General features: G+C 52.9%; 1 protein-coding gene across 1 annotated transcript in view; it reads left to right on the top strand.

Moving 5' to 3' along the window:
* PGS1 (phosphatidylglycerophosphate synthase 1) overlaps positions 1–23,931 on the top strand; it is a 32,333-nt gene extending 8,402 nt beyond the window's left edge. Inside the window, exons 2-10 of the mRNA XM_075279264.1 lie at positions 11,903–12,101; positions 12,698–12,775; positions 12,899–12,986; positions 13,109–13,298; positions 13,796–13,974; positions 14,236–14,730; positions 16,053–16,201; positions 19,460–19,586; positions 23,706–23,931. Coding sequence (XP_075135365.1) covers positions 11,903–12,101; positions 12,698–12,775; positions 12,899–12,986; positions 13,109–13,298; positions 13,796–13,974; positions 14,236–14,730; positions 16,053–16,201; positions 19,460–19,579 — 1,498 coding nt within the window. The 3' untranslated portion in view covers positions 19,580–19,586; positions 23,706–23,931. The remainder of the gene's footprint in view (positions 1–11,902; positions 12,102–12,697; positions 12,776–12,898; positions 12,987–13,108; positions 13,299–13,795; positions 13,975–14,235; positions 14,731–16,052; positions 16,202–19,459; positions 19,587–23,705) is intronic.
* The last annotated feature ends 494 nt before the right edge of the window (positions 23,932–24,425 follow it).

Genomic DNA, 24,425 nt, shown 5'->3' with positions numbered 1-24,425 from the left:
TGTCTTACTGTATATAGGTGCAGCCTGCGGACGGCGATGTCTTACTGTATATAGGTGCAGCCTGCGGACGGTGATGTCTTACTGTATATAGGTGCAGCCTGCGGACGGCGATGTCTTAGTGTATATAGGTGCAGCCTGCGGAGGGCGCTGTCTTACTGTATATAGGTGCAGCCTGCGGACGGTGATGTCTTACTGTATATAGGTGCAGCCTGCGGACGGCGATGTCTTACTGTATATAGGTGCAGCCTGCGGACGGTGATGTCTTACTGTATATAGGTGCAGCCTGCGGACGGCGATGTCTTACTGTATATAGGTGCAGCCTGCGGACGGTGATGTCTTACTGTATATAGGTGCAGCCTGCGGACGGTGATGTCTTACTGTATATAGGTGCAGCCTGCGGACGGCGATGTCTTAGTGTATATAGGTGCAGCCTGCGGAGGGCGCTGTCTTACTGTATATAGGTGCAGCCTGCGGACGGTGATGTCTTACTGTATATAGGTGCAGCCTGCGGACGGCAATGTCTTACTGTATATAGGTGCAGCCTGCGGACGGCGATGTCTTACTGTATATAGGTGCAGCCTGCGGACGGCGATGTCTTACTGTATGTAGGTGCAGCCTGCGGACGGCGATGTCTTAGTGTATATAGGTGCAGCCTGCGGAGGGCGCTGTCTTGCGTGCACTAACGTCTCCTCCATCTGTATTGAGTTATTGGATTCGTTGGCTCTTGTGCATTTCTTCTGAGCCCTGACTATCCCATTACATATAACAGGAAACCCCGAGGATGTTACCAGGAGACTGAAGGATGGAAAGAGTGACCGGAGCGAGACGCTAGTAATGGAGACGTGTAACTAAGCCCGTCCTCAGCGCGCCATATACCGTAGCGTGGCACCTACTAAACTGACCGTAAGACATAAAAGCTGGTGGACAAAGCTCAGGATAAAATGGCAGGGACTGGGGGGGGGGGGATTGTTGGATTTCTGCACAGCCCTGGGGGATAAGGGGCTCCGGAGGCGCCGCTTATCTCTGTGTGTATGGTAGAGCCTTGTCTATGTAGGCGCCATCTGCGGTCTTATCTTCTGATCTATTGGGAGGTATTATCTTTATAGTAATTGGATTTCTTGTTCATTGTAAGACTGGTTTGTTGTGTATTGTAAGATCTTGTGCCAAGATACATAAGAGGCGCCCTGTATACAGGAGAGTCCCTGTACGCTTACTATAAGGCGTCTGTCCCGGAATAGGTGCCCGGGCACACCTGACTGTCCTGACCTGTCCTATCTGCCTGTATTTGTAGATGGGTTTCTGGGAAAGCTGGGTACGACTCAGAATACCTTCCACATACTTACATCTGTCTCTTATCGGATCTCTGATAAAACGAGACTCACAAAGCTTAAAGGGATATTCCGGGATCTGCTAATTGATTTCATGTTATAGGTCATCAGTTCCTTAATAGTGACGAACACCCGGGACCTGCACTGACCAGTCTGAGCTGAATTAGGGGAGAGGCTCCTGCTGCAGCAACTCGCTTTATAGTCAGGCCTCTGAGGCGGACATGGCCGATCTCCCTGGACACAGAGAAGATTTATATTTTGGTTTAGTGCAATATAGTATATACTAATCTGTGAGTATATACCCCGGGGTCGCCTAACTACATGGGAGCTTGTGAGACGCAACGTCCACGATTCAATCTCTGGCAGCGCCAGTGTAACCGAGAGGGGATTCACGTGACAGATCCCGTCCAATAAATGAGGCACTCACAAGTTTTATGAGCTTAGGATAAGTTCTCGAAAATTATTTTTGGGGTTTTTTCAGCATTTTCATCACTTTAAAAAAGTTTAGTTGATGAAAGTTTTCCTTAAAAGAAGTGACTGCGGTCAGAGAAGTGCAGGCGCGGCCCAAGGAGGAAAGAGTGAGCGCAGCTCTGGAGTATAATACAGGATAAGTAATGTATGTACACAGTGACTGTACCAGCACAATAGTGAGCGCAGCTCTGGAGTATAATACAGGATAAGTAATGTAATGTATGTATACAGTGGCTGTACCAGCAGAATAGTGAGCGCAGCTCTGGAGTATAATACAGGATAAGTAATGTAATGTATGTACACAGTGACTGTACCAGCAGAATAGTGAGCGCAGCTCTGGGGTATAATACAGGATAAGGAATGTAATGTATGTACACAGTGACTGCACCAGCACAATAGTGAGCGCAGCTCTGGAGTATAATACAGGATAAGTAATGTAATGTATGTACACAGTGACTGTACCAGCAGAATAGTGAGCGCAGCTCTGCAGTATAATACAGGATAAGTAATGTAATGTATGTACACAGTGACTGCACCAGCACAATAGTGAGCGCAGCTCTGGAGTATAATACAGGATAAGTAATGTAATGTATGTACACAGTGACTGTACCAGCAGAATAGTGAGCGCAGCTCTGGAGTATAATACAGGATAAGTAATGTAATGTATGTACACAGTGACTGCACCAGCAGAATAGTGAGCGCAGCTCTGGAGTATAATACAGGATAAGTAATGTAATGTATGTACACAGTGACTGCACCAGCAGAATTGTGAGCGCAGCTCTGGAGTATAATACAGGATAAGTAATGGAATGTATGTACACAGTGACTGTACCAGCAGAATAGTGAGCGCAGCTCTGGAGTATAATACAGGATAAGTAATGGAATGTATGTACACAGTGACTGTACCAGCAGAATAGTGAGCGCAGCTCTGGAGTATAATACAGGATAAGTAATGTAATGTATGTACACAGTGACTGTACCAGCAGAATAGTGAGCGCAGCTCTGGAGTATAATACAGGATAAGTAATGTAATGTATGTACACAGTGACTGCACCAGCAGAATAGTGAGCGCAGCTCTGGAGTATAATACAGGATAAGTAATGTAATGTATGTACACAGTGACTGCACCAGCAGAATAGTGAGCGCAGCTCTGGAGTATAATACAGGATAAGTAATGTAATGTATGTACACAGTGACTGTACCAGCAGAATAGTGAGCGCAGCTCTGGAGTATAATACAGGATAAGTAATGTAATGTATGTACACAGTGACTGTACCAGCAGAATAGTGAGCGCAGCTCTGCAGTATAATACAAGATAAGTAATGTAATGTATGTGCACAGTGACTGCACCAGCAGAATAGTGAGCGCAGCTCTGGAGTATAATACAGGATAAGTAATGTAATGTATGTGCACAGTGACTGTACCAGCAGAATAGTGAGCGCAGCTCTGGAGTATAATACAGGATAAGTAATGTATGTACACAGTGACTGTACCAGCAGAATAGTGAGCGCAGCTCTGGAGTATAATACAGGATATAATTCTTCTGTGGGTCGGGGTTATTAATCTCCTATGACATTAGTTCTCTGTGAGATACTGAGGTGATTACACAGGGCGGTTATAGATGTGATCCAGCTTTCTCCCCCACATATGTGAATGCCCCCGCCCCCGCTCCGCTTCCTCGGAGTTCTTACATAACATTATCCCTCTCGGCCTCCGGTGATATATAACAGATCTCTTCCATACCAGAGTAGTTTTCTCTTCCAGTAATAGTCGTGTCTGTTCTGACTTCTCCGGGATTGTTTACTGAAGTCAGAGGAGCCCGAATATTATACGGAGCTAAACCTGTCCTGTATGGGAGGGGCAGAGCCCATATGGATATATCAGTACGACTTACACCCTGTTTGGCAGAATAAAGCCCCCCCTGCTGTACACGTCGCAGACCCCTCATTGTCCTCTCATGTACACACCTATCAGTTCCCATTGACATTAATATGATTCTCAGTGATCCAGTAACTCGGCCTCGGGGGTTCTCTGTGGGATTTAGTGATGTCATAGACGTCTTATAGATAAGGATGAGGAATGATGAGTAAATCTTCCAGTATCCCGGCACGGTGAGGATCCTTATTACTCAATGGTGAACTTCGGTAACTCGGCCCACTTTGCATATTCTTATTTCTCTCACATTATGGTGTAAGATATTTATAGTTGTTTCCTGGACGTCACCTCGTTGTGCAACCGGCCGCAGCCTTGGATTTCTACTCCGCAGTGTGTTATGATGATCTCTGCACAGGATAGGCCGTCAGGATCTGATTGTTGGGGGTCCGACACCCGATCTGAGGCCCGGCAGGGTTGGAAATAGTTAATACAAGGCCCTATTACCTAAACAAGAGGCCACGGGGTCCAGGTGACCCCAACAATACAATACTGATGGCCTATCCTGAGGACACGTCAACGGTCCTGGAAACTTCTTTTGACCCTTTTAGAAAACCCACTAAAGCCCAATCTGCCGCAGCCCCCTCCGGACTTACATGAAGGCGTGTTGCCGGTAATGATGGAGAATCAGCAGTGCAGGTATCCCGTGTGTACACAGTCCTATATATGTTGTAGGATTTCTCCATAGACTTCACGTTCTGCATTGAAACTCGCAGCAAAAACACTACAAAATCTGCGACTGCCAAGAAACAAACCTGCGGATAGTCACAGATTAGGCCGAGTATTTTATATCACAATATTCAGCTATCGCCCTCTAAAGGCGAACAGTTCAGGCCTTGACAGTGGGCACCTTCCCATGGGGGTCTGCTCAGTGGGCACCTTCCCATGGGGGTCTGCTCAGTGGGCACCTTCCCATGGGGGTCTGCTCAGTGGGCACCTTCCCATGGGGTCTCCTCATTGGGCCCCTTCTCATGGGGTCTCCTCAGTGGGCACTGTACTATGAGGTCTGCTGGGTGGGCCCCTTCCCATGGGGGTCTCTTCAGTGGGCAGCTTCCTATGGGGTCTGGTCAGTGGGCCCCTTCCCATGGGGGTCTGCTCAGTGGGCACCTTCCCATGGGGGTCTGGTCAGTGGGCACCTTCCCATGGGGGTCTGCTCAGTGGGCCCCTTCCCATGGGGGTCTGCTCAGTGGGCACCTTCCCATGGGGTCTCCTCATTGGGCCCCTTCCCATGGGGTCTCCTCAGTGGGCACCGTACTATGAGGTCTGCTCAGTGGGCCCCTTCCCATGGGGGTCTGCTCAGTGGGCCCCTTCCCATGGGGGTCTGCTCAGTGGGCCCCTTCCCATGGGGGTCTGCTCAGTGGGCACCTTCCCATGGGGTCTCCTCATTGGGCCCCTTCCCATGGGGTCTCCTCAGTGGGCACCGTACTATGAGGTCTGCTGGGTGGGCCCCTTCCCATGGGGGTCTCTTCAGTGGGCCCCTTCCCATGGGGGTCTGCTCAGTGGGCACCTTCCCATGGGGGTCTGCTCAGTGGGCCCCTTCCCATGGGGGTCTGCTCAGTGGGCCCCTTCCCATGGGGGTCTCTTCAGTGGGCCCCTTCCCATGGGGGTCTGCTCAGTGGGCACCTTCCCATGGGGGTCTGCTCAGTGGGCCCCTTCCCATGGGGGTCTGCTCAGTGGGCACCTTCCCATGGGGTCTCCTCAGCGGGCACCTTACTATGAGGTCTGCTCAGTGGGCACCTTCCCATGGGATCTCCTCAGTGGGCACCTTCCTATGGGGTCTGCTCGGTGGGCCCCTTTGCCATTTTTGTTGCTTCCCCTTTGACTCCTCTGTTGATGTCTCAGTCCTTCACTAACATGTGATGGGGCGCGGGCTGCTCTGTGTTCCGGCTCTTCACCACATTTTAGGAGACCTTGTGATGCCTTAGTGGTGGGGGCGGCTCCTGTATAAATATGTGCACCCCACACACCGTTGACACAACGTGACCCATCTGGGATCCCCCATAGTAACCCTACAACGTGGCGCATTCCAGAGTGTGTTTAGATTGGTATCAGCGGCCGCAGTTTGAGGAGGATTTTGTGTAGTCTGGGCAGTGACTCAGTCCCATTGCGAGGTCCTGGCATCTGCACACACTCGGCTTCTGGGAATATTTGTGTCTTCTCTTGGTGATTCTCTTTTGACATGAATCACCCTGTTCCAGAAATCAGATGAAGGGTTCCCACTTCTCCTTCCCTTTCCCCGTGAAAGGAAATTTTTTTAAAAGTTTTTTTTTTTTTGTAATAAAGGATGACCACAAATTCGGGTCCAACAAACATGGTGCATATCACCCAAGCCCTGCAGATAGATAGGTTACTGTCACCAGACCCAGTATATCACCCCAGCCTGCAGATAGATAGGTTACTGTCACCAGACCCAGCATATCACCCCAGCCTGCAGATAGATAGGTTACTGTCACCAGAACCAGCATATCACCCCAGCCCTGCAGATAGATAGGTTACTGTCACCAGTACCAGCATATCACCCCAGCCCTGCAGATAGATAGGTTACTGTCACCAGAACCAGCATATCACCCCAGCCCTGCAGATAGATAGGTTACTGTCACCAGACCCAGCATATCACCCCAGCCCTGCAGATAGATAGGTTACTGTCACCAGACCCAGCATATCACCCCAGCCCTGCAGATAGATAGGTTACTGTCACCAGAACCAGCATATCACCCCAGCCCTGCAGATAGATAGGTTACTGTCACCAGACCCAGCATATCACCCCAGCCCTGCAGATAGATAGGTTACTGTCACCAGAACCAGCATATCACCCCAGCCCTGCAGATAGATAGGTTACTGTCACCAGACCCAGCATATCACCCCAGCCCTGCAGATAGATAGGTTACTGTCACCAGACCCAGCATATCACCCCAGCCCTGCAGATAGATGGGTTACTGTCACCAGACCCAGTATATCACCCCAGCCTGCAGATAGATAGGTTACTGTCACCAGAACCAGCATATCACCCCAGCCCTGCAGATAGATAGGTTACTGTCACCAGACCCAGCATATCACCCCAGCCCTGCAGATAGATAGGTTACTGTCACCAGACCCAGCATATCACCCCAGCCCTGCAGATAGATAGGTTACTGTCACCAGAACCAGCATATCACCCCAGCCCTGCAGATAGATAGGTTACTGTCACCAGACCCAGCATATCACCCCAGCCCTGCAGATAGATAGGTTACTGTCACCAGAACCAGCATATCACCCCAGCCCTGCAGATACATAGGTTACTGTCACCAGACCCAGCATATCACCCCAGTCCTGCAGATAGGTTACTGTCAGCAGTACCAGCATATCACCCCAGTCCTGCAGATAGATAGGTTACTGTCACCAGAACCAGCATATCACCCCAGCCCTGCAGATAGATAGGTTACTGTCACCAGACCCAGCATATCACCCCAGCCCTGCAGATAGATAGGTTACTGTCACCAGAACCAGCATATCACCCCAGCCCTGCAGATAGATAGGTTACTGTCACCAGACCCAGCATATCACCCCAGTCCTGCAGATAGGTTACTGTCACCAGACCCAGCATATCACCCCAGTCCTGCAGATAGGTTACTGTCAGCAGTACCAGCATATCACCCCAGTCCTGCAGATAGATAGGTTACTATCACCAGAACCAGCATATCACCCCAGTCCTACAGATAGATAGGTTACTGTCACCAGACCCAGCATATCACCCCAGCCCTGCAGATAGATAGGTTACTGTCACCAGACCCAGCATATCACCCCAGCCCTGCAGATACATAGGTTACTGTCACCAGAACCAGCATATCACCCCAGCCCTGCAGATAGATAGGTTACTGTCACCAGAACCAGCATATCACCCCAGCCCTGCAGATAGATAGGTTACTGTCACCAGAACCAGCATATCACCCCAGCCCTGCAGATACATAGGTTACTGTCACCAGAACCAGCATATCACCCCAGCCCTGCAGATAGATAGGTTACTGTCACCAGAACCAGCATATCACCCCAGCCCTGCAGATAGATAGGTTACTGTCACCAGAACCAGCATATCACCCCAGCCCTGCAGATACATAGGTTACTGTCACCAGAACCAGCATATCACCCCAGCCCTGCAGATAGATAGGTTACTGTCACCAGAACCAGCATATCACCCCAGCCCTGCAGATAGATAGGTTACTGTCACCAGAACCAGCATATCACCCCAGCCCTGCAGATACATAGGTTACTGTCACCAGAACCAGCATATCACCCCAGCCCTGCAGATAGATAGGTTACTGTCACCAGAACCAGCGTATCACCCCAGCCCTGCAGATAGATAGGTTACTGTCACCAGACCCAGCGTATCACCCCAGCCCTGCAGATAGATAGGTTACTGTCACCAGACCCAGCGTATCACCCCAGCCCTGCAGATACATAGGTTACTGTCACCAGACCCAGCATATCACCCCAGCCCTGCAGATAGATAGGTTACTGTCACCAGAACCAGCATATCACCCCAGCCCTGCAGATAGATAGGTTACTGTCACCAGAACCAGCATATCACCCCAGTCCTGCAGATAGATAGGTTACTGTCACCAGAACCAGCATATCACCCCAGCCCTGCAGATAGATAGGTTACTGTCACCAGAACCAGCATATCACCCCAGCCCTGCAGATAGATAGGTTACTGTCACCAGACCCAGCATATCACCCCAGCCCTGCAGATAGATAGGTTACTGTCACCAGAACCAGCATATCACCCCAGTCCTGCAGATAGATAGGTTACTGTCACCAGACCCAGCATATCACCCCAGCCCTGCAGATAGATAGGTTACTGTCACCAGACCCAGCATATCACCCCAGCCCTGCAGATAGATAGGTTACTGTCACCTAGCAGTGTATTCCGCTTGTTGCCTTCATTGGTGCAATTTTGCCGTTTTCTCAATATGCAAATGAGGTCTATGGAGTAACAAGGGGGTTGCAGTTTCCCATTTTGGAGCAATGGCAATGCCTTTGATGCACCAAAGAACTCATTTGCATATTGACAAAAACTGTAATATCTCGGTAATGGAGGCTGCAATACACAAGGGGAAAACATTGTTAGATTGATTCAGGTAACGCTGATGATATGAGGGTAAGTGACTGCAGGATCCGACTACATAGATCTGTTTGCAGTCTGTTACAATGGAAACACTAATTTTGCCTTGGGCTGAGCAGAGTGCACCTATCTGCCCCTTGTCAGGCCATGCTGGGACTTGTAGTTTCACCAGAGCTGGAGCGCCGCACATGGTCGACCTCCTCCCCCTCATCTCATGCCATGTAAGCATTGTGCGATTTCTTCAGGTTCCCCTTGGGCAGAGGAATCCCCAAATTCGCCGGTCCATGGGAGGATGATACTCAGGGCTGTTGGTTCCTCCTTTGTGAAGCGTTTCTGTGAAACTTGTAGTGATCCTGTCAGAGACCGGGCTGACGAAAAATAAAAAACTACGGGACTTCCCAATAGCGAAACAGACGTCACCTTGTAATGTGACTTATAGCGGGGATCCCCTGGAAATTACTGCACGGTATCCATCTATAGGCGATGGCTGACCCCGAAAAGATTCTCCGGAAATCTCATTCACCTCTCAACTGTTTAAAGGGGTCCTCCGATTCGGATAGTCCCTTTTGGTTTGTTTTCTTAAATTTTGTAAAAAAAAAAAAAAGAATGGACACCTGACACCCCGAGGGCTCATTCATGTCTGCCATAGAACAGATCCAGCGGGGCCCACTTTATCATTCTTATGGTTGTCTGATGGATAAGAACAACGGAAAGACCTATACAAGTGGATTCAGTAGGTGGCGCTGCCTCGGCTCTGGGCGTGTTATCTATAGACAATCAAGATGGCAGGAGACACGTCCTAATACACAGCACCCCCTGGGGTCCAGAGCGAGAGCTGCACTGGGGTCCCATCAGTGAGACTCTGACCTCAGGGGGCCCCATGTGTAAGACTCTGACCTCAGGGGGCGCCATGTGTAAGACTCTGACCTCAGGGGGCGCCATGTGTAATACTGTGACCTCAGGGGGCCCCATGTGTAAGACTGTGACCTCAGGGGGCGCCATGTGTAAGACTCTGACCTCAGGGGGCCCCATGTGTAAGACTCTGACCTCAGGGGGCGCCATGTGTAAGACTCTGACCTCAGGGGGCCCCATGTGTAAGACTCTGACCTCAGGGGGCCCCATGTGTAAGACTCTGACCTCAGGGGGTGCCATATGTAAGACTCTGACCTCAGGGGGCCCCATGTGTAAGACTCTGACCTCAGGGGGCGCCATGTGTAAGACTCTGACCTCAGGGGGCCCCATGTGTAAGACTCTGACCTCAGGGGGTGCCATATGTAAGACTCTGACCTCAGGGGGCCCCATGTGTAAGACTCTGACCTCAGGGGGCGCCATGTGTAAGACTCTGACCTCAGGGGGCGCCATGTGTAAGACTCTGACCTCAGGGGGCGCCATGTGTAAGACTCTGACCTCAGGGGGTGCCATGTGTAAGACTCTGACCTCAGGGGGCGCCATGTGTAAGACTCTGACCTCAGGGGGCGCCATGTGTAAGACTCTGACCTCAGGGGGCGCCATGTGTAAGACTCTGACCTCAGGGGGCCCCATGTGTAAGACTCTGACCTCAGGGGGTGCCATGTGTAATACTGTGACCTCAGGGGGCGCCATGTGTAATACTGTGACCTCAGGGGGCGCCATGTGTAAGACTCTGACCTCAGGGGGCGCCATGTGTAGGACTCTGACCTCAGGGGGCGCCATGTGTAGGACTCTGACCTCAGGGGGTGCCATGTGTAAGACTCTGACCTCAGGGGGCCCCATGTGTAAGACTCTGACCTCAGGGGGCGCCATGTGTAAGACTGTGACCTCAGGGGGTGCCATGTGTAAGACTCTGACCTCAGGGGGCGCCATGTGTAAGACTCTGACCTCAGGGGGCGCCATGTGTAAGACTGTGACCTCAGGGGGTGCCATGTGTAATACTGTGACCTCAGGGGGTGCCATGTGTAAGACTCTGACCTCAGGGGGCGCCATGTGTAAGACTGTGACCTCAGGGGGTGCCATGTGTAATACTGTGACCTCAGGGGGCGCCATGTGTAAGACTCTGACCTCAGGGGGTGCCATGTGTAAGACTGTGACCTCAGGGGGCGCCATGTGTAAGACTCTGACCTCAGGGGGTGCCATGTGTAATACTGTGACCTCAGGGGGCGCCATGTGTAATACTGTGACCTCAGGGGGCGCCATGTGTAAGACTCTGACCTCAGGGGGCGCCATGTGTAAGACTGTGACCTCAGGGGGTGCCATGTGTAATACTGTGACCTCAGGGGGCGCCATGTGTAAGACTCTGACCTCAGGGGGTGCCATGTGTAAGACTGTGACCTCAGGGGGCGCCATGTGTAAGACTGTGACCTCAGGGGGCGCCATGTGTAAGACTCTGACCTCAGGGGGCGCCATGTGTAAGACTGACCTCAGGGGGTGCCATGTGTAATACTGTGACCTCAGGGGGCGCCATGTGTAAGACTCTGACCTCAGGGGGCGCCATGTGTAAGACTGTGACCTCAGGGGGTGCCATGTGTAATACTGTGACCTCAGGGGGCGCCATGTGTAAGACTGTGACCTCAGGGGGCGCCATGTGTAAGACTGTGACCTCAGGGGGCGCCATGTGTAAGACTGTGACCTCAGGGGGCGCCATGTGTAAGACTGACCTTAGGGGGTGCCATGTGTAATACTGTGACCTCAGGGGGCCCCATGTGTAAGACTCTGACCTCAGGGGGCGCCATGTGTAAGACTGTGACCTCAGGGGGTGCCATGTGTAATACTGTGACCTCAGGGGGCGCCATGTGTAAGACTCTGACCTCAGGGGGTGCCATGTGTAAGACTCTGACCTCAGGGGGTGCCATGTGTAATACTGTGACCTCAGGGGGCCCCATGTGTAATACTGTGACCTCAGGGGGCCCCATGTGTAAGACTGTGACCTCAGGGGGCGCCATGTGTAAGACTCTGACCTCAGGGGGCGCCATGTGTAAGACTGTGACCTCAGGGGGCGCCATGTGTAAGACTCTGACCTCAGGGGCCCCTCCACTTCCTGCTTCCTCTCCGCCATTTTCCTATTGTGTAACATTCATTGTCTCTCTATTATTTCTAGGACGCCTTTGTTTCTTCTGGCTCCTCTCGTGGCCCCCTCGGTCCCGCCGGCAGCCACACAGCGCCCCCCTTTAGGTTGTGTTTGTCCGCGGGGAGCGCATCGGTTTGAATGGGTGGGAAACCTGGTTCCAGAATTTGGGATCTCCAGTTCGAGCGTGAAGATCCTGTCCAGTCCGGCCGAGTTCTACCAAGTAATGAAGGTAAGTGGGCGCCGGGGGGGGATTGTGGACCCGTCCGCAGGTCAGTGCTGTACCAGACGTAGCCTGTAGGAGGGGTCCTGAGGTATTGCAGGGGGGGGGAGAAGAGCACCCGTCTTACCAGTATAGTCGCAGTGACTTCACATTCGGGGAGTTTTGGGTCTGATCTAATGAAAGGACTTGCATAGAGATGAATGATCCCTAGTTCAGATCTCTGACCCTCAAGAACTCTACAGATCCGCTGTTTGATGAGGTCATGTTCTGTTCTGATGACATCACGTTCATCAGTCACATGGTACAGGAGCAGTTCAGTTCCTTTCAAGTAAATAGGGCTGAGGTGCAATACCAAGCACAGCCACTATACAATGTGTGGCGCTGTGATAAGGCTGCAGCGCTCACCCCAATGTGGTGGTCTCTTCCACCATTGTTCATTTGGGGTCCTGTGCGTTAGACCCCGATTTGTCATCCCAGTGTAGCGTGTCCCTATTCTGGTCTGCAGGCTATACCGGACATCATACAGCCGGCCCGCTCGGCCGCGCTCCATCTTTGGCGTCTGTCCTCCTGTTTCGATAACTTTTTGACCCTCTCATTATATTTAGGCTCAGGTTAAAGCTGCTCAGAAGCGAATCACAATGGCGTCTCTGTACCTGGGGACCGGCGCGCTGGAGCAGGAGCTGGTGAGCGCTTACGAGGATTTGCTAATGTCCTCCAGTCTTGTGTTTGTTGTTAATAAAGTTTTTGTCTCGTGTATGAGATATTTGCCCATTTAGATCAAGATGAAGAAAAACTTTCTCTTTCAGGTGGATTGTATAGAAGAAACTCTGCAGAGAAGGGGCCGGACGGAGCTGCAGGTCTCCATTCTGCTGGACTACACCAGAGGGTCCCGGGGTCAGTGACGGGTGCCATAGAGGGGGGAGGGGGCTGACCTCACACTGGGTGGCACCACTGCCTGCTGGGAGTTGTAGTTCTCCAGGTTGTAGAACTGTAAAAATCAACGTCTTGCGTTTCAGGAAAGAAGAATTCTCGCACCATGTTGCTCCCTCTGCTGCGCCGATACCCGGACCGGGTGCGCGTGTCCCTCTTCCACACCCCGAACCTGCGAGGGCTCCTGCGTCTGCTCACCCCGGAGAGGTTCAATGAGACCATTGGTCTGCAGCACATGAAGATCTATCTGTTTGATGACAATGTCATCCTTAGTGGGTACGTCCGGCAAACTCTGTGATCCAAGACGGACTTGGGGAATGTCTCAAAGGCTGGAAATGCAAACAGGAGTGGACTCAGAAGGAAGGGGAGATCTGTTGCACGGACTTGTCCTTCTCCTTCCTGCTGGATCCACTACTGGGTCAGGGCCGGTCCCGGCAGTCGGAGGATTTTGTTCTGCATTTAGTACAGATTTCTGGATCTTCCTGTAAGGCCGCACGTGGCGAAATTACTGCCAGATATTAGACATCTAGCTGCGTTTCCACTGCCATGTGTAATGGGGTCCCTTTTGCTGTGATCGGTGGGGGTCCTGACAGGCGTGGCTGCTGTGACCCCTTCAGTGAATACTAAGCACAGCGCCACACATATTCCAGTGGCCGTGCTTGGTATTGCCTCGTAGCCCTGTTCACCTTGTACCATGTGACTGATGATGTCGTCAGAATGGGGTTTTGATAGTTCTCACTTATGTATTTCATGATTTCTCTGATTCTTTTTAGAGCCAACCTGAGTGATTCCTACTTCACCAATCGCCAGGACCGCTATATCCTGCTGCAGGGCTGCTCCGAAGTGGCCGATTTCTTCAACGAGTTGGTGGCGGCCGTCGGAGATGTTTCCCTTCAGCTCGAGCCGGATGATACGATGCACATAGAAGACGGAATGGAGCACCCGTACCAAGGCAAGTAGCCAAATCCTCCATGATGTACTCCTGAGGGCACCATACACATAATGGGTGAGCCCTGAGCCCGTCATCCTTGGCCGCGGGGGGGTGGGGGGTGGATGCCGTCACTTCTCCACAGTTCTGCTGATCTGGTCATTAAAAAATGCAGCAGAACCAGGAGAGGAGGAACCCCGCACCGATTCTGCAACTTCTCTATGTGGCCCATTTCCACAGCCAAGTTTCGGACCCCCGCCCTACATGACGTTGCTTGTTTTCCAGGTGACAAAGCCAAATACTGTGAAGCCGCCAAGAAAAGAGTAATGACGGTGATCGAGACGGCCAGACACAAGCAGTGCGAGCTGCACAGCGCCAGCTTCCAGAGCAGGGGGCCCACAGCGGGCACCGAGCCCCCCGATACTTGGGTTTACCCTCTGATACAGATGAAGCCATTTGGAATCCAAATAGATGAACTAGTGACAGAGACATTGCTGACCGAGGCGGAGCGCGGAGACCAGCTCCACCTCACCACCGGCTACTTCAACCTGACACAGGGCTACATGGACTTGGTACTGGGCACGAGGGCCGACTACAACATTCTCCTGGCCTCGCCTGAAGTCAATGGCTTCTATGGCGCTAAGGGCATTGCCGGCGCTATACCGGCCGCCTACGTGCACATAGAGCGTCAGTTTTATAATGAAGTCTGCAAACAAGGGCAGCGGCCGAGGGTCCGGCTCCGAGAATACTTCAGGGACCACTGGACGTTCCATGCCAAAGGTACGACTGCGAGCTGAAGAAGGTTTGTGAAATATTAATCCCACAAGAGGAGGATAAAATGGGTCATTAAAGGGGCGTTATGGGACTGTGATACTGATGGTCCTTCCCTAGGATAGATCATCAATATCAGACTGGTGGTGGTCTGACACCCGGCGCCCCCACCGATCAGCTGACTAATGGGCTGCAGCGTTTGGGTGATGGTTGCGGCCTCTTCACTTCTTACCAAGCACAGCCCTGTACATTGTATGCTGGCTCTGCTTGATATTGCAGCTCTGCCCCATTCACTTGAATGGGACTGAGCTGTAAGTAGGCCATGTGAGTAATAAGTGTGTCATCACTGGCCTGTGAAGCAGAACACAAAACGCTGATCTGTGAGGGTGCTGGGTATCCGACCCCAACCAATCTTATATTGATGACGTATACGAAGGAAATGTCATCAGTGCGACGGACGATCAGGACCCATAGGATAGGTCATCTGTATGTGATTTGTGGGGTCCAGCCCCCACACAGGTCAGTGGTTGCAGCAGCCCCTGGTTACTGGGCGACGGGCAGTGCACGCAGGGCCGCTCTTATACTGGTAATAGTATCGGCCCCGTCCATTACAGACTCCGCCCATCCATCCTCCAGCTGATCTGTGCGGGGCCCGGGGGTCAGGTAGGTTATCAGTATAAAAACACAATTTGGGTCCAGAAAACCCCTTTAATAGATAAATTCTATCTTTAACCCTCGGTGACCCGCCTCAGATCTCCGCTGTAATTTATTCTAATCTCTGCCATAAATTCTTGTCTGCTGGAGGCCACGCCCCTCCTTCTAAGCCACACCCCCAAACACCCGGGTTTTGTTGTTTGGCAAAATGATACATAAATTTCCCCTGTTGTCTGTGGGAACCAATCAGGTGCCTTCTGGGAAAGAGCTGGAATCTGATTGGTTTATACATCTCAGGGTGTATAGGTAGACGGGCCTCCTCACTACCATAGGGGGGCGCTATTACACAATGTGCCAGGCTTGTGACTTGGGAATGACTGGCACCCACTTAATAGCACATAAGCGCAGGTTTCGGTAACACAAGCCCTATGAGTAACGTGGTCAGGTCCGGACCCGCTCCCCTCCAGGACCTGAAGCCTCTTGTTCTCGTCTCCTCCGTTCTATAGAGACCGAGCTCAGGTGTCTCGTCCTGGAACCGGAAGAACCGGACAAGCCGCTGACCGTAAACCCTGACTAACCCATCGCCTGCCAGGAATCCCGTCTTGTGGGCGCCGCTGATGTCCTTGTGTCACGACTTCTATGTTTCTAACCTGATCTTTCTGTGCTGCCCCCTACAGGTCTGTGGCTGTACCCCGCAGGGAAGGACAGGCCGTGCCTCACTCTCATCGGCTCACCAAACTTTGGTTACAGATCTGTTCACCGAGATTTGGAAGCGCAAATCGCCCTCGTGACCGAAAACCAAGACTTGCAGCAGCAGCTCCATCAGGTGACCACAGGGGGGTGACACGGGGGAGGGGAGGGGGTGGAACGGGTCTATTTACAGAGCCGCCTGTGGTTTGTCATAGAGAATCCCCTCTCCGGCTGCCAAGGGGTTTCTCTTCTCGTCCCACAGCAATGTGTTCTGTAATGTCAGAGGTAACCCCCCCTCCCCCTCCTACGCCTCCCATGGGGATCACTTTGTTTTTTTCGGGGGTTTTGAGCTGTTTTATTTTATACTTTGGCCTGGGAGGTGAGAAATATTTTGGAGATTTTCAGTAATCTTCCCCCGCCCACCCAGGGGTAACGCAGGTCCTGTGGATAGGTTTCACGTAATCGCTTTCCCAGCAAATAGACAAAACGGTGCGGAGGAGGAGGAGGAGGGTCACGTACAGTCCTGAGTATGTGACAGTTCAGACATCAGCATCGCCGCCCTCTGTAATGTTCTGTATCCACCAGAAACTGAGCGCCCCCTCCTGTCTCCGCAGAGTCTGACTAATGGCGGCTCCTTCACCCATTACAAGAACGGGGCCCCATGTCCTGCTGGTACATGTGATTGTGGGGGCCGGCACCTAGGACCCCCGCTGATCAGCTGCTCTCAAGTGCTGCGGCCTCTTCCTTGTGCCGATGACGTCACGTTCATTGATCTCATGATAGAGCAGCAGCTCAGTCCCATTCAAGTGAATGGGGCTGAGCTACAATACCAAGCACAGCTATTATATGTAATCAGTGAGGAGGCCGCAGCGTCACCCGAACATCGAGGCCTCCTAATCCAAATGATGGGTGCACTGTTTGGATATCTGTCCCCATATGTCCATCTAATAGTGGGGGAGGGGCAAACAGGACAACCCCTTTAAGTCGTCTCCCCCCGGCTCTTTGATCCTTTCCTGTATACGGCCGACCTCGCTGCTGAAGCTCTGTCACTTATTGTAAGATTCGTCGCGGGATACGGATCCATTTCCTCCCATGTGCTACGGCGAGGACCGCGCGGCAGACAATGACGTCAATCATTCATTTTTTATTTGCATAAATCCTGAGCCATCGGCGCAATCCTCCGGCCCATGTGACCGGCGCTGAGGTCTCTTCCCTCTCTTAAGTTATTACATTTACTGTAAGTCAGGAAATCCCTCAATGCCCTACAGTCGGGGGAGGGGGGATGTGCTGCTCATGAGGTCCTGATGTGCGCGGGTGAACTTCCTTATTACACGCCCTGTATTGTCAGCGCGCTGGCACATGATCAGCGCTGGCGTAGCGGTGTACAGAGCCAGGGACGCTTCATCTGACGTGCGCTGTAAACTCGCAACCGATCTGCGTCACTTTGCAGTAAATGATGTTAATATAAAGGACCCCGAGACTCACGAGCATTATATATATATATATATATATATATATATATATATATATATATATATATATGTGTATGCACTGTGTAGATGTGCTGTATATATCCAGTGTCAGCTCCTTCTTACACCAGTGTATCCTGTCATTTGTAGGTAGGGCGCTGTATACAGTATATAGCCTGCCCAGAGGCTCCTGCAGTATATAGAGGGGCTCTGCTCTCTGGCATCTAAGCTCCTCAGGGTATCTGTGGTGATTGCTGCCCCCTACTGGGGTGTGTATGATCCATTACTGCAAGGAGGAGAAGGAGACCCGCAGGCCATGGTGGCTGGAAAGGAAACTACTTGTATTCATGCAGGGCCGTTACACTGTATATGTGATGTGCACTAAGAAAGCCTCATATATATCTCTCTCTGCTGGGCTTGTATACTCTACTAGAGATGAGCGAACACTGTTGGGATCAGCCGTTCCGAACAGCACGCTCCCATAGAAATGAATGGAACCACCTGGCACGGCAACCGGCCGCCGGCAAAGTGTACGTGCCAGGTGCTTCCATTCATTTCTATGGGAGCGTGCTGTTCGGAACAGCTGATCCCAACAGTGTTCACTCATCTCTATACTCTACCAATGATCCTCCCGGCCCGCTGGTGCGTCTCTGTCCTCCCCGGCCGCTGGCGTGTCTGTCCTCCTGGCCCGCTGGCGTCTCTGTCCTCCCGGCCCGCTGGCGTCTCTGTCCTCCTGGCCCGCTGGCGTCTCTGTCCTCCCGGCCCGCTGGCGTCTCTGTCCTCCCGGCCCGCTGGCGTCTCTGTCCTCCCGGCCCGCTGGCGTCTCTGTCCTCCCGGACCGCTGGCGTCTCTGTCCTCCCGGCCCGTTGGCGTCTCTTGTCCTCTCTGTCCTCCCAGCCCGCTGGCGTGTCTCTGTCCTCCCGGCCCGCTGGCGTCTCTGTCCTCCCGGCCCGCTGGCGTCTCTGTCCTCCCGGCCCGCTGGCGTCTCTGTCCTCCCGGCCCGCTGGCGTGTGTCTGTCCTCCCGGCCCGCTGGCGTGTGTCTGTCCTCCCGGCCCGCTGGCGTGTGTCTGTCCTCCCGGCCCGCTGGCGTGTGTCTGTCCTCCCGGCCCGCTGGCGTGTGTCTGTCCTCCCGGCCTGCTGGGGCGTCTCTGTCCTCCCGGCCCGCTGGCGTGTCTCTGTCCTCCCGGCCCGCTGGTGTGTCTCTGTCCTCCCGGCCCGCTGGCGTGTCTCTGTCCTCCCGGCCCGCTGGCGTGTGTCTGTCCTCCCGGCCCGCTGGCGCGTCTCTGTCCTCCCGGCCCGCTGGCGCGTCTCTGTCCTCCCGGCCCGCTGGCGTGTCTCTGTCCTCCCGGCCCGCTGGCGTGTCTCTGTCCTCCCGGCCCGCTGGCGTGTCTCTGTCCTCCCGGCCCGCTGGCGTGTCTCTGTCCTCCCGGCCCGCTGGCGTGTCTCTGTCCTCCCGGCCCGCTGGCGTGTCTCTGTCCTCCCGGCCCGCTGGCGTGTCTCTGTCCTCCCGGCCCGCTGGCGTGTCTCTGTCCTCCCGGCCCGCTGGCGTGTCTCTGTCCTCCCGGCCCGCTGGCGTGTCTCTGTCCTCCCGGCCCGCTGGCGTGTCTCTGTCCTCCCGGCCCGCTGGCGTGTCTCTGTCCTCCCGGCCCGCTGGCGTGTCTCTGTCCTCCCGGCCCGCTGGCGTGTCTCTGTCCTCCCGGCCCGCTGGCGTGTCTCTGTCCTCCCGGCCCGCTGGCGTGTCTCTGTCCTCCCGGCCCGCTGGCGTGTCTCTGTTCTCCCGGCCCGCTGGCGCGTCTCTGTCCTCCCGGCCCGCTGGCGCGTCTCTGTCCTCCCGGCCCGCTGGCGTCTCTGTCCTCCCGTCTCTGTTTGTTGGTCTTTCCTCTGGTCTTTGTAACGTCTTCGGTTTTCATGTTTGTCTCCGCAGGAGCAGCAGAATCTGTACGAGCGATCGACTGACGTGAGCGCCGCCACCTTTCAGGACCCCAGCCGCTACGTGAAGCTCTGGGTAAAGCTGGTGACTCCGCTGATCAAGAATTTCTTTTGAAGTTCTGGTGAGTGACGGGAAATCTTCTGTGTGTTCCTTCAGTCCAGCAGTCGGCCCTTTCCAGGAAGGATCGCTCGGCTTATAGACATCGCTCAGGGCTGGTCGGGGTTGTTACATTTACTGGCCTCCTCCGACAGCTTCATTATGCTGGAGGTTCCCGGACTGGTTCTGACCCCAGGTCACAGCATTGGAACCAACCTCTGACCCCAGGTCGCTCCGCCCCTCCCTCCTCTCACTACACTATACTATACTATGGGGGGGCTGGCTGATTATACTATAGTGAAATCTAGAGGGGGGGGGGGTGCAGACCTATAATCACATGACCTGGGGTCAGAACCAGAACAAAAGCCCCGGGTCCAGCATGCTGTAGGAAGCTTGATCCTGTACCTTGTATAGTGGCTGTGCCCGATATTACAGCTGAGTCCCATTCACTGGAATGGGACTGAGTGTCAGACAGGTCATGTGATCCATAAACATGATATGACATGGACTGTGAGGTGGATGGGCTTCAGACAGCTGACCGGGGGGGTCTTGGGTTTCGGGGTCCCCTCTGATCCTCAGTTGATGACCTTACCATAGGTCAGCTGAAAAATTATTTTAAGCTTCATTCACATTATACAGAATACATTGCGTTATATCTAGCATGGGGGCGGAGCAATCCTGCCATGCCCCGCCCACTCTGGTCCAGCTTCTTATGGTGTGATATACACTCACCGGCCACTTTATTAGGTACACCTGTCCAACTGCTCGTTAACACTTAATTTCTAATCAGCCAATCACATGGCGGCAACTCAGTGCATTTCGGCATGTAGACATGGTCAAGACAATCTCCTGCAGTTCAAACCGAGCATCAGTCTGGGGAAGAAAGGTGATTTGAGTGCCTTTGAACGTGGTATGGTTGTTGGTGCCAGAAGGGCTGCTCTGAGTATTTCAGAAACTGCTGATCTACTGGGATTTTCACGCACAACCATCTCTAGGGTTTACAGAGAATGGTCCGAAAAAGAAAAAACATCCAGTGAGCGGCAGTTCTGTGGGCGGAAATGCGTTGTTGATGCCAGAGATCAGAGGAGAATGGCCAGACTGGTTCGAGCTGATAGAAAGGCAACAGTGACTCAAATAGCCACCCGTTACAACCAAGGTAGCCAGAAGAGCATCTCTGAACGCCGCACAGTACGTCCAACTTTGAGGCTACAGATGGGCTACAGCAGCAGAAGACCACACCGGGTGCCACTCCTTTCAGCTAAGAACAGGAAACTGAGGCTACAATTTGCACAAGCTCATCGAAATTGGACAATTGAAGATTGGAAAAACGTTGCCTGGTCTGATGAGTCTCGATTTCTGCTGCGACATTCGGATGGTAGGGTCAGAATTTGGCGTCAACAACATGAAAGCATGGATCCATCCTGCCTTGTATCGGTAACGGTTCAGGCTGGTGGTGGTGGTGTCATGGTGTGGGGAATATTTTCTTGGCACTCTTTGGGCCCCTTGGTACCAATTGAGCATCGTTGCAACGCCAAAGCCTCCCTGAGTATTGTTGCTGACCATGTCCATCCCTTTATGACCACAATGTACCCAACATCTGATGGCTACTTTCAGCAGGATAATGCAATGCCATGTCATAAAGCTGGAATCATCTCAGACTGGTTTCTTGAACATGACAATGAGTTCACTGTACTCCAATGGCCTCCACAGTCACCAGATCTCAATCCAATAGAGGAGCATCTTTGGGATGTGGTGGAACGGGAGATTCGCATCATGGATGTGCAGCCGACAAATCTGCGACTGCAACTGTGTGATGCCATCATGTCAATATGGACCAAAATCTCTGAGGAATGCTTCCAGCACCTTGTTGTATCTATGCCACGAAGAATTGAGGCAGTTCTGAAGGCAAAAGGGGGTCCAACCCGTTACTAGCATGGTGTACCTAATAAAGTGGCCGGTGAGTGTATATACCATGTCCTGCCCCCCCCCCCACACACACGGCCATACTGTCCTCCATCTTCCTGGCACGTTGCGCTGCAGATCTTCCCACGGTGCGGTGTTTTTGTTGCCGTCGTCTCCCGGACACGTTACTACACATTGTCGCCTTCGTCACCAAGAGCCATTTCACAATGCAGAAGAGGAAGGACCTGAGCGCCGCGGCCTTCTCCTCCGCTCCGGGTGACGTGACTCCTACGACTTGTGCAATGAGGCCAGGCAGCGGGCGGCCGCGTTACGGCGATCGCTTTACGTCGCTCTTTCTTCTCTCCAGCAGTAACTGAAGCTGTGATGTCATCGAACTTCCTATTAATGTGAAATCGTAACCTGAAGGGGGCGGAGTCTAGAAACTCCCGCACAGTTTCACATGAGTGAATTTATGCAAATTCCCGGCTGGTTGGCGTTGCCTCATGTCGGGGCTCTCAGCTTCAGTTTCTGATAGTCCCCCCCCCTCAGTTTGAGGTTAAATATAGAGCGGGTTTCCCTCAATGTGCATTACAGGAAAACAACTGCTGGAGCCGGGCGGGGGGCAGTGCAGGGGGGCGGCCAGGGGGCAGTACAGGGGGGGCAGTGCAGGGGGGGCAGTACAGAGGGGGCAGTGCAGAGGGGGCAGTGCAGGGGGGGCAGTACAGAGGGGGCAGTGCAGGGGGGGCAGTGCAGAGGGGGCAGTGCAGAGGGGGCAGTACAGAGGGGGCAGTGCAGGGGGGCAGTGCAGGGGGGGCAGTACAGAGGGGGCAGTGCAGGGGGGGCAGTACAGAGGGGGCAGTGCAGGGGGGGCAGTACAGAGGGGGCAGTGCAGGGGGGGCAGTGCAGAGGGGGCAGTGCAGAGGGGGCAGTACAGAGGGGGCAGTGCAGGGGGGCAGTGCAGGGGGGGCAGTACAGAGGGGGCAGTGCAGGGGGGGCAGTACAGAGGGGGCAGTGCAGGGGGGCAGTACAGAGGGGGCAGTGCAGGGGGGGCAGTACAGAGGGGGCAGTGCAGGGGGGCAATCGCTCCAGTCTGCGCCCATGTGAATACAGAATAACCTTCATTCCTTCCACGACTGTCTTATAATTCCAGGGGGCGATTCTATCTCCTTGGCTCCCCCCGCCATATAGATGAGTCCGCTCCATACACAGCCAGTGTCCCGGTCTTTGTGTCAGCCACAACGTCCAGGATTAAAGATGGCGCCAGACCTGGCTGTTTAACCCCTTAGGTGCTGCCGGCAACAGCAATGGTAACATTACAAACCCGGCTACGGCACCCGTGGGGTTAAAGCAGGTCTGTAAAGAGTCCGGAACATTCCCTCCAATCATTGTGGGTATCGACCAATAGGACCAGAGCGGCCATGTTGGTTTGCAACTTTGACACTTTTCTGCATTTAGATCAATCCCTGTGCAGGAGGTTGGAAAAGCTGGGTGGACGTCTCCTTACTACCGGACCAGACAGCGGCGCCTGCCGATTATTTTAGTATTATAGGGTCAGACTCCCTCCTTGAATATGATGTTTGATGGCTAAAGATGGCGTCTCGTGTCTCGCCCCTCCGGGTCCCAGGAAGTGAAGGGTTAAGAATTTTTCTTTTTTGTCTTTTGAGAGTGAATTTTACCAGATACAAAACTGGACGGAAAGGGTCAATTTAGTTTAGATCGACCCCCTCACACTATATTACAAAGATTTGCCATCAGCGTCTGTGCGGTCGGAGTCCAAACGCTGCGCCCCCCTCCCCCACAGACGGCTTGTTATACACAATGTGCTGAGCCCGCGCACCGAAAATTTCGAAGAAAACATTCAATAGCAGCAGGGCCGGCAGGGATATGGATATAGGTGTGTTTATTCTGCCATTTCTGTCCAGAACAGCGCCCCCCCTGTACGTGGGTTGTGTCTGGTACTGCAACTCAGCAGCATTTTACTCCATTTTTCCTGCAGTTTGGTAAAATGCTGGACCTGTAATACTCCGATCTTGGTGCGAGGCTCACCCAGATTATCCCCATTGTATACGAGACCAGTCCCTGTACACAGGACTCTTACAGTATATGAAGCTTTCCAGCCCTCTCACTTGTCCCAGCTGGGGGTTTGCTACATTGTAACTGCACAGTCTGGAGTCTTTGCTGATCCATTGCACCTACACTGATACACTGTAACAATGTGATGACATTTACCTGTTGTTTGCAGGCCCCGGGTGTGGACGGACGGGACATAACACTGAGGCCTCGGTCCAGGGCCGGGACGCGTCTCCTGAGGATCCACCAAGATGCCTTTCAGTGAGGACATTCTGCTCCGATCTTCTAGTCCGTTTGCGGCTTCTGCTCCATCTCGAGGTTTCGCTGCGTCTTCCTGCTCTGAACTAACTTAACTCTATTTATTAATAGGACTTGTATATAAAGCTTTGTGTGAATAAAACCGTAACCCAATTGTCTGCTGGTCTGACCTGATGGAAAGCCTGGGGGTGGCGGATGTTCTGGTAGTATATAGGTGTATGTGCTATATATATATATATATATATATATATATATATATATATATATATATATATATACACACAGACATTGCTGCCAGCTCCAGTACAGAGGCCTATAATGTCACCATAATGGAGGGAAGCGAGCGGCGCAGACGGAGAGGTCAGAATACAAAGCCGAGCGACTCCAGCGCCGGGCTTACTGAGTGTCCATGGGAAATGTCACTATGATGGAATGAATAAGTAATAGCGACAGGAGGCCGTGTATATATATATATATATCTGCGCTGTGTAATAAGGAGACCGCCGCAGGCCTGCAGGATTTCTTGTCTGCCATAGCTGTGGATTCAGTGAGTGATTGAGCGGCAGAGCGGTGTATACTATGCAGGTGCAGGATATCATTCATTACCTAGAGCTACTATTTACTAAATTCCAGA

The sequence above is a fragment of the Leptodactylus fuscus genome, chromosome 6, assembly GCF_031893055.1.
Source record: "Leptodactylus fuscus isolate aLepFus1 chromosome 6, aLepFus1.hap2, whole genome shotgun sequence".
NCBI lineage: Eukaryota > Metazoa > Chordata > Amphibia > Anura > Leptodactylidae > Leptodactylus > Leptodactylus fuscus.
The sequence above is the reverse complement of the archived record's forward strand: the minus strand, read 5'-3'. Positions and strand labels throughout refer to the sequence as shown.